Here is a 17033-nt window from a genome sequence, read left to right on the forward strand (position 1 = left end):
TTATAATATTAGTATAGATATGGGGGCTCAGGAAAGTATTGACCCGGTTCAATTCATTTATAATACACAGAATAACTATTGCTAGGAAAGGATTCTCTCTTCATTGGTCGATATTTTTAGTCAAAAGTCAACTATGAGTCCTGGTGTCCACATATTCGATACATAGGAGCTTGAACAGTTTTGTTTGGATTTGGACAATTTTTGATGATATGGTGGCGTACTTTAATGAAATTATTGGTATAAAATTTTATCTCGTTAGACTAATTACTTCTCGTTTTGTGTACTAAGAAGTGAAAGAATCAAATGGAACTTTAAATTGCGTTGTATGGAAAGTAGGCGTTGTTGTAGTGTGATATAGGAATATAAGAATGCCACGTACTAAGTTTAGTCGAAACTTATCTGTCGGGTCCCGATATACGTGATTTCACCAAAAAGTAGGCGGAACCACGCCCATCGCCTAATTTTTGCTCCGGATCCCATAAAGCACATCCGATCATCTCAGAGGTAAAATTTAATGTCTCTGATTTATTGCGTTTTAGTAGTTTTGGACAGTACTGTTATATGGGGAGTAACCGGAGTCATATTCCGATTTCATCCATTTTCACAATGTTGATAGGAGTTCTTATAATATCTCTGAGCGCAGATATTATTGATTTTGATTGATATAGCTTTAGTAGTTTAGGAGATATGTACATTAGAATTATTAAAGGGTGGGCAACGACAACTTTTTATTGTTTTTATTATGCGTATTACCTCAAACTAATCGAGATAGATATAGATTTATATACATACATACATACATATATATAAATACATATAATGACCAATTGTAATTTGTCATAGCGGATCACAGTAGGAAAGGGCACCGAAATGTAAGATATATTGGAACAACGGGCGTGGCCAAGCCCTATAATATGTTTAATGTCCATATTGTGCTCAGGCTTACCTTGTTCCATATGATTGGTGATTGTAAGTGAGCTACTTTAATGATAATAGTTAATGGATAATATCAATATGTATAATAACCCAACTTTCATAACATACATATAGTGACTTTCGTTTTTCTAACAAATGTTATGCCAAATTTGTCGGTCAGTGTATGAGTTATATAAAATGTATGTATGTATATATAAAACTTCTTAGATTTCGATCCTCTGGTTGACGTTTCACAGCTTAATGTATTTCCCTGGCTTTGAGTCTTGCAAGTTGCAAGAGTATAAAATGTTCGGTTGCACCCGAACTTAACCCTTTCTTACTTGTTATATTATATGTTTATATGTAAAAATTTGAAAACTTTATTTATGTTAAATGAAATACACATATACATAATATTTATTTTAAAATGTAAGGAGTGAACAATTATATACATTATATAAAATTTTAATGCAATTGTATGTTTTCAATCGTTTGTTCAATGGAATGCGAATAACTTGTTTCTGGTAGTGAATTCGACTTTATCAAGGCACGCTAATATTATATATAGATGTCAAGAACTTTTCTGCTATCGCACCAATGTAAATACAAAACTATGTTGAAGTAAAGTGTCTGTATTGGTTTCTCTTTGACTGATAACATGCAAATTTTGAGCTCAAAATAAAAACCGAGTATTATTTTATACTTGTTTACTTTTATATTGGTTTCATGAAGTGTATGTTTCGTGCATCGTATACATATGTATGTACAATATATTATATATAAATGAATGTTTAATGAATAATAAGAACATACTGTTCATATCTACAGTTGCATTTTATAACTGGTCAATAGATTTACTGCAAATAGATGCTACTTAGTTAAAGATTATTTTAAATCAATTCGCTCTTTTTACTTCGTATTTTAACCGAGCAACACAAAAATACACATAGTCAATTTGATACCTAAGCTTATAACTGCAGTTTATTACGATCTTTGTTTGGGAAAGGTTCTTAAGTGGTAATATTGTGGATAATAGTGCGTGCATTTGCTTCTCTGTATATTTTTCACAATTCTGGTGCCAATATTACATATTGTAAGGTATATATCCAATAGAAAATCAAAGTACTTTTTTTATATTATTCAAATGAAAATAAAAGTCATAAAAAATAAAAGAATGGCTGATTTGTCTAGTACAGTAAATAATTAACCCAGTTAGACTAGTTCAAAGCTACTTTTTTGATCGTCTTATTTAAATGTCGCGTATATCTATCTATCTTGAAATTGACGTGTTTTATATATTTACATTGCAGCTTTGCTACTTCTTTTCCATCTCTAACGGTACTTTACCTTTCCCAAGTCCGCGTGACCGATGGGTTTTAAATAGATTAACCATGTTGATGCCGTCGCGTTTTTTTAGCAAATCTTAAAAACACAGAACTAACGGCACAAATTTTTGTGATTGAAATTGTAATGTTTTAAATAAATATTAGTTAGCGGCGTGGATTACTTGTAAGAACTAGATACTTTTAATGAATATTGTGTAGATACAAAAAGCATTCATTTATGAAACCCTGCAAGACACCTTCATATCATATGTAGAAACGCATGTGTGTATGTGGCACACTAATAGCTATAGACGACATCTTCCTTGGCAATTTTAGGAATAAATATTGAAAATTTTAGATGTTGCTTCTATTTTCAACACTATGATTTGAATTTTTATTTCTGTTATTTACATTAATTAGCTACAAATTTCAAGTACATATAGTACATCTTTTTCTTCTTTATACCGCTTTAACGATTAAAGTCGAGTTAACAACAGCGCGCCAGTCGTTTCATCTCTTCGCAACGTGGCGCCAATTGGAAATTCCAAACAAAGCCAAGTCCTTCTCCACCTGGTGGTTCCAACGGAGTGGAGGTCTCCTCTTCATCTGCTTCCCCCGGCGAGTATTGCGTCGAATACTTTCAGAGCTGGAGTATTTTCGTCCATACGTAAGACTTGACCAAGCCAGCGCAGTCGGTGTCTCTTATTTCGCTGAACTATGTCAATGTCGTCGTATATCTCATACAGCTCATCGTTCCATCGTATGCGACACTCGCCGTAGCCAACGAACAAAGGACCATAAATCTTTCACGGAACTTTTCTGTCGAAAACTCGTAACGTCGACTAATCATATGTTGTCATCGTCCATTCCTCTACACCATATAGCAGAACGGGAGTAATGAGTGACTTATTGAGTTTGTTTTTTGTTCGTCGAAAGAGGACTTTACTTCTCAATTGCCTAATCAGTCCAAAGTAGCATCTGTTGGCAAGAGTTATTCTGCTTTGTATTTCCCGGCTGACATTGTTGTTGCTGTTAATACTGGTTCCGACATAGACGAAATTATCTACAATTTCGAAGTTATAATTGTCAACAGTGACGTGGAAGCCTAGTCGCGAGTGCGACGACTGTTTGTTTGATGATGAGAGATATTTCGTCTTTCCCTCGTTCACTGCCAGACCCATTTGTTTTGCTTCCTTGTCCAGTCTGGAGAAAGCAGAACTAACGGCGCGGGTGTTGAGGCCGATGACATCAATATCATTGGTATACGTCACCAGCTGTACACTCTTATAAAAGATTGTACCTGCTCAAATAAGCTCTTCAGCTGGAATTATTTTCTCCAGCAGAAGGTTAAAGAAGTCGCACGATAGTGAGTCACCTCGTCTAAACCCTCATTTGGGATCGAACGGCTCGAAAAGGTCTTTCCTGATCCAGACGGAGCTTTTGGTGTTGCTCAACGTCAATTTACACAGCTGTATTAGTTTTGCGGGGATATCAAATTCAGACATCCCGGTATAAAGGCAGCTCCTTTTCGTGCTGTCGAAAGCAGTTCGGAAATCGACGGAGTTGCGGTGTGTGTCCTTTCCGTTTTCACGGGTCTTTTTCAAGATATGTGGTCGGTTGTTGATTTTCCAGGCCTAAAGCCACACTAATAAGGTCCAATCAGTTTCTTGACGGAGGGCTTTAATCTTTTACATAATACGCTCGATAGAACCTTATATACGATGTTTAGGAAACTTATCCCACGGAAGTTGGTGCAGATTGTGGGGTCTCCTTTTTTGTGGATTGGGCACTTAAATTCCAATCATTGGGGATGCTTTCGTCAGGCCATATTTTACAAAGAAGCTGATGAATGCTCCTTTCCATCGGCCGCGGCCGGTTTGCTGTTTTTCAGATGGATAATTGTTATTCGAACTTTTTTATAGTCGGGCAAAGGAACGTCTGCTCCATCGTCATCGATTGGGGAATCGAGTTTGCCTTCTCCTGGCGTTATGCTTAACTGCCAATCAGCAGGCTGGAGAAGTGATCATTCCATAATTTAAGTATACTCTGGACATCGATTACTAAGTCACCTCGTGGAGTTCCACAAGAGTATGCTCCGGTCTTGAAGCCTTTTGTTAGTCGCCGCATTTTTTCGTAGAATTTTCGAGCATTGCGCCGTGTTGGCCATCTTGTCAAGTTCTTTATACTCACGCATTTCGGCCTCTCTCTTTCCCTGTCTGTCCTCTTCAACTCTCGGTATCTGTCCCATCCCGAACGTGTTGTGATCAATTGTAACTTTGGCAGGTAGGCACTCCTCTTCGTACCAGCTTTTTTTTGCATTGCATACTGGTTCGAGTCGATGTTAGGACCTCGGAGCGTACGCATGTCTAAGACACTGGAGACGTGTTTTTCGTCTATCACAACATGATCGATCTGGTTGGTGACTTATCAATCCGGAGACAGCCAGGTAGCTTGGCTTTTTATGGTGGTTTTTGGTTCGTGGCGGGGGTAACTCTCATAGGTACGCTCCAAGCGTTCATAGAAGGCATCTTTGGTCACATGATCCTTTTCTTTCGTCGAGGCGTGGGCGAGTTAATTTTTACATTGAGTCAAAAGAATATGTTTTGAGCTGCACCGAAATGTGTACTATTTATTTATACTCTTAAGACTAACTTATTACATGGTTCTTACTTCTATTTATACTAACTAGTATGCTTACTTATTACTAGTTGATAGTTTGTTTAGATACAGATTATATTATTTGTTTAGGTTTGTTTACATATATATTGTTTGCTTAGATACATTTGTTTTGTTTTAAGATAAGGTTGTTGTGGTATTCAAACTCAATGTTGTTGTGATACATGTTTCTTTAGAATTGTTTGTTGTATTGATATTGCATTTTAATTGTTCCAACTCAAGGTTTTTTGCATTCTGTTTACTGAAACAATAGGTTGTTTTAATGTTTGTTACAATTATAAGGAATACGTTCATTAACTGCCGCAAATCAGCGATATGATGAAGAACTTCGCTTTGATACGAATTGTGGCTAGACGTTCATCCACCGGGGTGAATGACAATGCTCGGCGATGGGGTCTCTTTTCCACCATGAATCCCCCACCGAATTTGGGTTCCTTTATATGGCGTCTGTAGTGAATGCCATAAGGCCACCTCAGTCCTTGTCCGGTCCATCGTACTTCTTGGACGGTGGTGAGGTCAGCCTTCACTCTAACGAGAACATCAACCAGCCCTTTTATCGTTATCCTTAATTCATCTGCCATGGTCGTCATCCAAAGGGGAATTTCTCTTCCGAGAATTTTTGTTCCTTTTCATGGGGGGCGGGGGCCGGTAATTTTTTACGAGGCGGGTCCCAAACCCAGCGCACAATCCAGTGGAGGGGTTGTTTCGCCTTCTCACTTTAGCTCGCCTTCAAATGGATGTTCTTTGGCTACCCAGAGGATACTACTGGAAGTCGTGAGCTGCTTGAGCCATATGTAGAAGAATCGTTTCTTCATCCCAAGTGAATGGCATTCAAAGAACTTTCCTCACTGGCGTGAACTTCTTCACATAACTCCATCTTCCATAGTACTAATAAACTTATGCATCAAAAAAATAATGTAATTTAATAATAATCAACTTCAACGTATTTTAGAATTAAAATTAATTCAGGGTAATTAACGTCAATTCGTTATGACAAACTTATTAGCAATAAATATTTTTGATGTTGAATTATTTTGATTATATTATTTTTGTGAGATAACACTTTAACAAATTATGTGGTGGCTGACTTCCACAGTTTTGTATACCCTGTACAAGGTTTATTAAGTTTGCCACTAAGTTTGTAACACCCAGAAATAACGCGGTCGTCAAGCCAGTCTGCTGTTGAAGCAACTAATTTGGTGCAAAAAGAATTGTATAAGATACAATCTCGGTTAGATTGCTGGAGAATGAAAGTAAACGTGAATAAATCAATGCATGTTTTATTTACATTGAGGCGAAGTGATAGCCCTTCCTTGCTTCTAAATGGCAATGCTATATACATACATATGTATCTAAAAGTGATAGCGTTAAACACCTCGGCATGCACTTGGACAAACGTTTAACATGGAAACAGCGCATACAAGCTAAATATAAGCAATTAAAAAGTAAAAACCAAACAACTGTATTGGCTACTCGGATATAAATCGCCGTTACATCTTGAAAATAAATTCTTCTTCTTCTTTACTGGCGTAGACACCGCTTACGCGATTATAGCCGAGTCAACAATAGCGCGCCAATCGTTTCTTCTCTTCGCTACGTGGCGCCAATTGGATATTCCAAGCGAGGCCAGGTCCTTCTCCACTTGGTCCTTCCAACGGAGTGTAGGTCTTCCTCTTCCTCTGCTTCCCGCGGCGGGTACTGCGTCGAATACTTTCAGAGCCGGAGTGTTTTCATCCATCCGGACAACATGACCTAGCGAGCGTAGCCGCTGTCTTTTAATTCGCTGAACTATGTCAATGTCGTCGTATATCTCGTACAGCTCATCGTTCCATCGAATGCGATATTCGCCGTGGCCAACGCGCAAAGGACCATAAATCTTTCGCAGAACTTTTCTCTCGAAAACTCGCAACGTCGACTCATCGGTTGTTGTCATCGTCCAAGCCTCTGCACCATATAGCAGGACGGGAATTATGAGCGACTTATAGAGTTTGGCTTTTGTTCGTCGAGAGAGGACTTTACTTTTCAATTGCCTACTCAGTCCGAAGTAGCACCTGTTGGCAAGAGTAATCCTGCGTTGGATTTTGAAAATAAATTGCTATTATATAAAGCCATACTAAAACCTATCTGGACCTTCGGTGTGCAGCTGTGGGGCACAAAATCATTCAAATATTGAAATTTTACAAAGATTTCAGTCAAAAACCCTAAGACTAATTACAAACGCCTCTTGGTTTATAACAAATAAAGCCATGTATACAGATCTTAATATGCCTTTTGTTAAAGTTGAAATTAAAAGATTTAGAACATCATATTAACACAGAATCAGTTATCATGACAATCCTATGGATATCAATGATATATGTAAGTCAGATTATAATTTTGTTATCTCATTTGCTTATTATTTTTAAAATAGATTGCAAATAAAACATATTTAAAAAAAATAAATGTTATCGAGTAAATAAATAATTCAAACTAGTTTTCATTCATTTTTCCTCAATCATGTTGAACACATAAAATGCGATTAAAGATAGGGCTTTAAAAACAATAATAATTTTTAACGAAGTGAAGTATGTATATATAAGAATCTTTTAAACTGCATGCTTGTCTTTCAGAATTCATAAAAAATGCCATATGTTGAAATTAAGCACGATTTAGACCTTGGCCCTGAGTTACCGGATGAATTTAAAAATATCGCTGCGGAACAGGGCGAATGTGAAAATACGAAACTCCAGGTTATAGATGACTTTCGTAAATATATATCTGGTAGGTATTATAAAGATTTGAAACTTTCTACTAATTTCTCAATCGCTTTAAGAACATGATGGCTGCAAACCTCACCGAACGGACGATGATTACCTGCAGAAATTTCTACGTGCACGCTTTTGGCACGTTGAGAGCAGTTATCAATTGGTAAGTAATATATACATATAATATATTATTAATGGCTTTTTCTTCAATCTAAATAATACCAATAAAAAGTTGATTTTTGAAATGGTTAAAAAGTTTTACTTTAAAAAAGAACTAAGATTAAATTATAAATAGATTGTGTTGACACGGGGCGTGCTTCCTCTTACGAAAGAAGTGTATTCATAATGTCAAAATCAATGTTTTTTTTTTGTTTTTCTACGGAAATTTTCTATTTACATTTTGATGATTTTGTGTTAATTATAATCTTAATTAATCTTATTTAGTTACCACTCAAAAAACGCATTTTTATTAGTAGAAATCCTTGAAAAATTTATTTTTGAATCATAAAAGCAAAAAATACAAAAAATTTTTGTGTTTGGGTTACGCAACCTTTTGTAATGTAATCATTCAGAATATAAATCAAACACTATGATTTTTGACAAAAATAAAGTTTTATACAATAAAGCCAATTATATTTTACTTTTCACATCAAAAAAATATTTATTGACATTCACTTTTAAGAAGTAAACGTTAGTAATTTCAAAGTTATTTAAAACAGTACATATATTGTTATACTTCACTTAGCATCCAAATTTACTTTTTCAGTGACGTTAAATTTCAGAATTGCTTTTATTTATAGTTTTTAATTAATACTAATTTAAATTTTTTTAAATATAAGGCAACAATATATTTGGATTGAACTACGAGGTATGACAATTAAGTAATGAGACTGATTCCATAAAAACCGTATGTTTGAAAATTGTTCTAAAACTCTGCCACCCCCTTCAAAGTAGTCCCCTTGGGCAGCTATTCTAAAGCGTTTTCCATACTTCGTAACATTTCTGGCACGCTTCGACTGGGATGTCCGTAATCGACTCAAAATGGGTTCCTTTGACCACTGATTTTGTTTTTGGAAACAAAAAAAGTCACAGGGTGACATGTCGGGCGAATAAGGGGGCTGTTGCAACACGGCGATCCCTTTAGAGGCCAAATAATGGGACACGCTAAGGGCGGTGTGGCACGGCGCGTTGTCGTTTTCGCTATCTTTGGAGTACTTGGCAATAGTAGACTTGATTCACAGTTCTCCCCGGTGGAACGAATTCTTTATGGACGATTCCACGGCTATCAAAAAAGGCAATAATCATCGTTTTCACCTTTGACTTGCTCATGCGAGCTTTTTCCGGGCAGGGGGCGCGCGGAGACAACCATGAGCTTTGGCGTTTGGTTTCCGGGCCGTATTGGAAAAACCAGCAACACTCTTACAATTTTAGCGTACGTGACGCAAAATTTTACCGCGACGCGTTGCTCTTGATTTCGTTTTTCAATTTTCGTGACGAGCGCTACAAACACACGTCTACTCAACTTGATGCAGCAGGCGAACTAAAGAAGCTTGAGCGATGGTACATATATCAATGGAGAGGGGAGGGATGCCGGAAAAAGAGAAAGGGAATTTCAAGGTCACAGGTTTACCACAAGAGCGGCAATAAAATCAGCCTCATTACTTAATTGTCAAACTTCGTATGTGATCCATAAGCGTTGTAGTCGAAAAAGGAAACAAATTGGTAACTACAGCTATATAATAATAGTTCGAATTGTCTGCAATTCTGCAAGAATAATTTTAGATCTCCAAAACGACAATCAAATGAATGAATATATTAGTTGAAAAGTTAAAACGAATTTCATATTATAGAGCTTAAATTTGAACTTGATTTTCTTTTAATAGTTTGAACAGGTACAAGTACAAGAATCTATTTGATAGTCATAGTTCGTAGTTAAACAAGTACATCAAGGCAGATACTAGTGTATTCGTTTTAAATAAGTTGCATTGAGAAGCTTTTGCATAAGACACGAATTCGTAATTGTATGCAAAATTATTATGTTAAACTTTGTCAATAGAAACACATATACAGACGTGTTCGAAATAATATGAACAATCAAAGCGCACATGGAAATCCATGAATAAAATTTTTGCAAACGTATGTTATCTAAACTTTTCTTTAATAAACATTTGTGCATAGAGAGCAAGTTAAATTTTTTACGGCATTTTTTTGTTGCTTTGAGGCCCTGTTAAAAAAACAAGTAAGTTAGCCTCGGGTGTATCCGAACATTTTATGCTCTTGTAACTTGCAAAGTTCAAAGATCGTGAAATTCCTTTCGATGCTAGAAAAACTTTGCATTAAAAAAGTAAGAAAGGGCTAAAGTCGGGTATAACCGAAAATATCATACCCTTGTAACTTTGTGCAAAATTTTAACTCCTTATATTTATTTGCTCTTGATTTTTGTACTAAAAAGTAACAAAAGCAAAAGAAATTAAAATTATGTTATATGAGAAGTAGGCGTGGTTGTATCTCGACTTCGCTAATTTTCACATATAATAATATGGCTATGTGCCGAATTTAGTTGTTGGGCGACTAGGTCTCCAAATATGAGATTTCATCTAAAAGTGGGGGGCTCTCGGAGGTAAAAGTTAATGTCCTCGCCGTATTTATGATAACTTTTAACCGCTTTTAGTAGTTTATTACAGTACCGTTATATGGGGAGTGAACGGGGTTATTTTCCAATTTCATCAATTTGCTCACTGTCGATAGGGGTTCTTTAGGATTAATTTTCAGCGAATTTCGTTATTTTTGTTTGAACAATTTAGGGTGCATGTACATTAAACCTACCTTCTACCCTTTTTAAAACTTTTAGTTCCTTGCTACTACGATGCCTTGTGCCAAAGTACAGTTCTATATCTTAATTTAGTACTTAGCTATAGCATTTTATAAGTTATCGTTTAATGGGATTTTGTGGGCATGGCAGTGGTCCGATTACGCTTATCTACAAAGCTCGTGCTTACCTTCTTGACGGTGTACTAAGTTTCATTATGATATTTAACCGCATGAAAATCTTCGGACTGTGAGTGAACGGTATCTAAATTGTCTGAAACATTATTATATAAAGAAGCAGTAGATACATTTATCATGCTAATTTCGTTTCTGCTATGAAATAAGTTGTTTTTACCTTTACTATAAGAAATATGTTTATTAAATTCGCTTAACTTAATTAGCCAACGATGTAACCTTGTACTCATTTTCCCCTGCAATTTAATGAAAAGCCATTTTAAGGGCTGATGATCTGATTAAATATCAAATTTGGTACCGTACAAGTATGGTCTAAAAAAATAGTAGTCCAAACAGTAGCAGGCAGTTCTCGTTCAGTAGCTGAATAATTTTTGTCGTGATCATAACAGAGTGGTTTCAATGTTTTCAAAGTGGTCGTGAGGACATAAATGATGATCAACATGTTGGCCAATCAAAATCCGTGATCACCCGAAATTCCATCGAAACTGTGCGAGAATTCATCAAAAATCAGCCGAAATCATCAGTGTGGGGTTGTTTTCAAGTGAACATGTGCATTTGTAATCAATTGCCTAATATCGGTATTCTGCTTGAGACGATTGTCTCATGTCTCAATTGTCACAATCTTCATTTAGTGACTCTGTTAGTCAGGAGTCTCATTTTGATATTCTGGCAGATACAGTATACTACTATACAGTATACTACTTTACTGTATCTGCCAGAATACCAAAATGAGACTCCTGACTAACAGAATCACTAAATGAAGATTGTGTCAATTAGAGACATGAGCCAATCGTCTCAAGCAGAATACCGACATAAATGTATATCTTAGGTCAATAGGTCTTAACCTAGGTAAACATACTCGTATTTGTATTGCTGTATATTTAAGGGGCACACCTAGTGTGACAGCGTAAAAAAAGGCATTTTTTGGGATCAGAACAAAAATCTAGTCAATCAATCGTTTTAAAATTTTGAGGGTATATTTATACATGTTTTAAGAGTACACAAAAAAATTTTTGAAAGAAAATATTAAATATTTTTGAAATGACAAGCGATCTCCGGCGGCGCCAAAAAAAAAGGTCCTCCACTGCTGCCATGATTGCAGCCTTCTCTGTTGATAAAACCTAAAAAAAAATTCTTGTTAAACTAAAACATATTGTCTATACGATGACCCTCGGGCTAATAAAAAAAATCAAAAATTGACAAAATGGCGGCATGTTGAAAAAAAGTTAAATTTCACCCAAAATTATGGTCGTTTTTGGCCTGCCAAAACTCGATTTTTGATTAGATAAAAAAACTGGAGGGTCATTGTATGGAGAACTATATAGAGAAAATGCAATAAAAATTTGATAGCGATCGGATCATTTGTCTCCGAGCAATCACTCCAGCAAATTCGAAAAATGCTGTTTCAAGAAAAACGCGTTAAAAAAATGTTCCATATCCAATGCAACTATCTAACTGCCGAGCGGCTACTCTTTTTAAATGGCTGTAACTCAAAAACTTTTTGTTATTTTTAAAGGTATAACCTATCGACAGTTTCGAAAATTTCACACTAGGTGTGCCCCTTAATTTGTTTAATGCATGAATACTGCATACAAATATTTGCGAGTTGCTTTTAAATGCATATACTATATGTATGTATTTTTATGTGTTTATTACTCCTGAGCAGTATTTTTTATTTTCTAGTGCATCAATTATAACATTGACAACTCGGTAACATTGTTCTATAATTTCATGATATTTTCTATAATTGGTGCTAAGATATAATATTTTATTTTCTCTAACTGATAACATATGATATGATTTAATATCATCTTCAGATTTATTAGGCTTTAATAGCAATATTATCTCCGCACATTTCCACTCTGTTGGAAGGTGATAAAAAAGTCCTTCGTCTTGTGTCGAATAACAAAGAGAAATATCGCATGCAATTTTCTGAAAGCGCTTAATCGTTTTTGACTCAATACCATCATATCCTGGTGATGTTGTGTTATTAAGTGCTTTTATTTCTTCTTCAACTTCTAATAAATCTATATATATCCCAGATTTGATTGGAAAGTTCATTTGACAGACCACATCTTGAAATCCCATAACTTCATCTTTATCTGTAGGGCTATTGAGTGGAAGCGGTTTTCATTCATGACCATCTTACTGGTAGTGGTGTTAACCCAGGGGAGGATCCATAGTAGAATTTTAGGAGGAGAACTATGTATATAATTTTGCTCTTGTATTTCTTTACTTTATAAATGCGTCGAACGCAAAGGAAGTGAATTCAATATGTTGGTGTTTGTTATAATATGTGAAATTTTTCGGCTGTGATTGAGTCTATAATTCTTTAATTCCTTATTTTCGACTCTGCAGCTTCCACCGAAAGCTCGCCCATTGATACAACCGTCAGATCCATGAATTAAGACCTTGTGGAAAGCAGCCAGCAAATAGTACCATTAAATTTGTCCAAAGTAATTTTGTACCCAGAGGAAATAGCTTGAAGTATAGTAGTACAACTATGGATAAGGTTTTCATGAAGTCCTGTAATTTCGGAAGCCAACTTGGAATTAAAAAAACGCCAACATTACTGTTGTTTGACGATCGTCTACCTCCATCTGTTGGCTTGCCTACTATTGTACCCGTTACCCGTTATTAATTCGACTACATTCCCCTGCAACTCCAATATGCTCGATGCAGTATTGACTAATTTTCAACTAGATTTCCACATGAGATTCGTCCACAGAAATATTCTCTACATATCTCTTTTTTTGCATTTACAACACTTTGATAACTTGGAAATAAATAAATCATAAAATAATTGGCTATTCACGAATTTTCTTATAAGCAAATGTTGACTTTTAAACATGGCGGTTTCCATTATGAGGTGAAATTATTTCATTAGGATCTACAAAACAATTTTAAGTATATTGCAGTGAAAGTGAACTCATCTATTTTGGTCAGATGAACCGGAGCTTTGTTCTCCCTGAAGATTCGGCAAAATCTAGTTGAGACGATTTTTTTGATTTTTGGTCATGGTTGAGTTTATATCATATTTAAAATACAACGTGTTGTCAACACCTGAAAGTATTTCTCTGCCATTGATGTTCGCATGTCGCAAGTGCATAATGTTCGGTTACACCCGAAGTTAGCCACCTCTGACTTGTTCATGCTTCCTTTTCTTTAATGAAATTTTTATAACTGAACAAGATATATTAAGTTTGCACTGTTTGCAGGACCCAGAAGGAAACGTCGAAGACCCTATTATATTTATTTACATAAATGATCGGAGTGATTTGTTGAGTTCTGTGATTTAATTTTGTCCGTTATGTACACTTGTCCTTTTCTCCCCAATAAGCTGCTCGGAACCGGCGATATCAGCCCACTATAGGATATACACCATACAATCTGACCGATGACCGATGTTAAGTTCATGTACTCGTATGGCAAACGTTTTTATATGACAAAAAATCTTCCCGAAATTTGACAAGAGTTATTGACAAAGATAGCGGTAAAATCCCCGAAAGAATTGTCCAGATCGAACCACTTTAATAGTTCGGTAAGGTTAATTAAGTAGTTGAATAGTTTTATCCTCTCATGAATATTATTAACTAATTATTTTGAAAATGATGTTAAAAAAGTGGTTCGTGTTCGTCTTAGTTTACTAGGTTTCTCTTTTTTCGATGTTTCTTAATACATTGGTATATATTATTTTTGTTTTTACTTCCTTCCTTCCTTAATTTATTACATGTATGAATATACATGATTATATTTAGATGGTCAATTATTACCAATTTCGGGAACAGAATAAATCATACTTTGAAAAGGTTCGACCTTTGGAACTGAGAAGCTTGGGTGATGAGGATATTATATCAGTGACACCCTATAGAGACCAAAATGGACATCGCATTTTAATCTATCGTTTTGGTGCATGGAAGCCAGGTAAAATTAGTGTGGATGATATCTTTCGTGCCACTATCATTCTTTTAGAATTAGGGTCTCTAGAACCGATAGCCCAGGTTTTAGGCGGCGTTGGCATATTTGACTTAAAGGATCTGAGCTTCAATCATATCCTTCATTTAAGTCCAAGCGTGGCACAAAAAATGATTGCCTTGTTGGTGGTAAGAAAACTGAAACAGAAACCATTTAAAACGGCATATATGTATATAAATAAAATATCTATTTTTCCAGACCTCAATGCCTGTGCGTACTGCAGCTTTGCATATTGTGAACCAAAATTGGGTGTTCAATGCAGCTTACAACATGTTTAAACCATTCTTAAATTCTGCAATGAAAGAGCGTTTGTTCATACATGGTTCGGATATGAAGTCACTTCATAAGCACATAAGCTCAGATCACTTGCCTAAAAGGTAACAATAGTCATCGGCTTTTGACACTTCTATTTTAAAATTGTTTTAAGATATTGTACAGAGGTTTAACAATATCAAATATTGTTTGACGAAATATAGAAACGTTCATTGAAATCTTTCAGTGGTATAAAAAACTGGCTACATGCATATGCATATGTGCATATACATATATGTATATTTACATATAAGTATATATATAATGTGTAATTTTTTGTTTGTTGAATGTATTAATATAGCTTTTATATGTATTGCATACATATTATATATATATATAATATATATATACACATACATATTTTGTTTTTAATATTTAAAGGTATGGTGGTGTGCACGATGATTATCCTTATCAACTATGGTTGGACAAATTGATTGACAATGCCCGCATTCATACTGAGTTGGGTCAATTAGGGTACATATTTTAAGTGTACATGGAAAGTTTTATGCTGAAGCTATCTATACTATTTACATATGCATGTATAGAAATATATCAACATCAATATTACACTAAACTTAAATGGAATAGTTTAGTATAAAACAATTCATATAACTAATTTAAAATTTTACGATAAGAATAAGAATCAAAGCAAATAAATTATAGTATTACTAAATAGTTGCTATTTCTAATACTAATAAAAAAAATTATTACTTGGTTCCAAAATAGTTGTTCTATATTCCATTAAGGCGATACCCATGTACCCATGTCGGGTAAAAAACAACCTTCTTTCAAAATTTGTTTCTGATATAAAAAAAGAAATACTTGATAAGCATATTTTATTGTTTTGAAAAAAATATTTGGAAATCGGCCATTGCGACGCCATATCCGGTGAGCCCTCGGAAAAAATATGTTTTAGTTAAAACCTTAGCTTAGATCTTGGACGAAGGAAACAAGCTGAAAATTGGATTTTCGGCAGACATTTTTACAAAAAAATTAAAATTACAGTGAAAAATTCGCGTATTTTTTTCGAGAAAAATGCGTTTAAGGACGGCGCACTTAGCCCAGCTTGCCTCGAGTGCACAAGTTCTCAAGGCTTTATCTCCAAAACTATTACCCGGATCAACTTGAAAATTTAGGACAATATTCGAGAGGTGTTGTAAAATTTAATAAGACAAAAAAAGGTTTGATTTTTGGAAACCCGTAAATCCGTGTAAACCTTTAAACAAATTGCTTTTATTGAAAATTATAATATAAGTTAAGGTGGAACCGAACATTTTGCACTCTTGTAATTTTCAAGGATCAAAACCGGGGCCAGGTGCTGACAAAACTTTGTATAATTTAAAAAAAATTGTTACACAGTAATTTCACAATTATTAATAGACGGAAACCGGGAACGGACTACAATAATATTTGGTATCTTTTTAACTTATATTATACTCGTATGCCATTTAATCACTTACTGGCATAACTAAATAAAAGCGTTGAGTTTTTTTTTCCGCTTAGCGGTATCCCTAAATGAAGCAACAACTTAACGTCAAATTATCACTTCAATTCTAAAATTAGTATAAAAGAAATTAAATGCAAAACGAATTATTTTATTAATAATACTTATATCCATTTGTACAAGCATTTAACAATACGTTACAAAATATTTTTCAGAAAAATTACAAATTTTTAGTTTAGCAGCAAACTTTACTTCTTAACGCACTGTCAAAATCGAAATTTTCAACGCTCAGCGTTGCCGTCAGCAACCATGTAGGAATGTTATCGAAAATCTAGAGGCATGAAGAATTTTTGACATTACGTCAGTCGGTTTTTATACAATATTAGTGAAAGAATCATATTACATTAGAAATCTATACTAATATTATAAAGCTGAAGAGTTTGTTTGTTTGAACGCGCTAATCTCCGAAACTACTGGTTCGAATTGAATAATTCTTTTTGTGTTGGATAGTCCATTTATCGAGGAAGGCTATAGCATCACGCTGCCAACAATAGGAGCGAAGAAACAGTGGTAAAACGAGGGAAATTATTTATCTTTGAGGGCTTCCGTTTCTTGCGCTGCGAAAGCGTTTCAAGATAC

The 17033-nt window shown here is 35.0% G+C and overlaps 1 protein-coding gene across 1 annotated transcript; it reads left to right on the forward strand.

The window, feature by feature from the left end:
* Positions 1–1818: 1818 nt before the first annotated feature.
* LOC105227293 (alpha-tocopherol transfer protein) lies at positions 1819–15673 on the forward strand. The gene is made up of 6 exons (XM_011206555.4): positions 1819–2013; positions 7526–7676; positions 7729–7823; positions 14422–14766; positions 14837–15015; positions 15332–15673. Exons 2-6 carry the CDS (start codon positions 7538–7540, stop codon positions 15435–15437), a joined length of 864 nt encoding a protein of 287 aa, XP_011204857.1. The 5' UTR covers positions 1819–2013; positions 7526–7537; the 3' UTR covers positions 15438–15673.
* The last annotated feature ends 1360 nt before the right edge of the window (positions 15674–17033 follow it).

Source organism: Bactrocera dorsalis, chromosome 1 (genome assembly GCF_023373825.1).
Source record: "Bactrocera dorsalis isolate Fly_Bdor chromosome 1, ASM2337382v1, whole genome shotgun sequence".
Lineage (NCBI taxonomy): Eukaryota > Metazoa > Arthropoda > Insecta > Diptera > Tephritidae > Bactrocera > Bactrocera dorsalis.

What these genes read in the sequence shown, in the direction of transcription:
- LOC105227293 (XM_011206555.4), top strand. Translation starts at nt 7,538, where the DNA reads ATGCCATATGTTGAAATTAAGCACGATTTAGACCTTGGCCCTGAGTTA. An exon ending in CTTTCGTAAATATATATCTG is followed by an intron (nt 7,677 to 7,728) that starts GTAGGTATTATA and finishes AATCGCTTTAAG; the next exon opens with AACATGATGGCTGCAAACCT. An exon ending in AAATGATTGCCTTGTTGGTG is followed by an intron (nt 14,767 to 14,836) that starts GTAAGAAAACTG and finishes CTATTTTTCCAG; the next exon opens with ACCTCAATGCCTGTGCGTAC.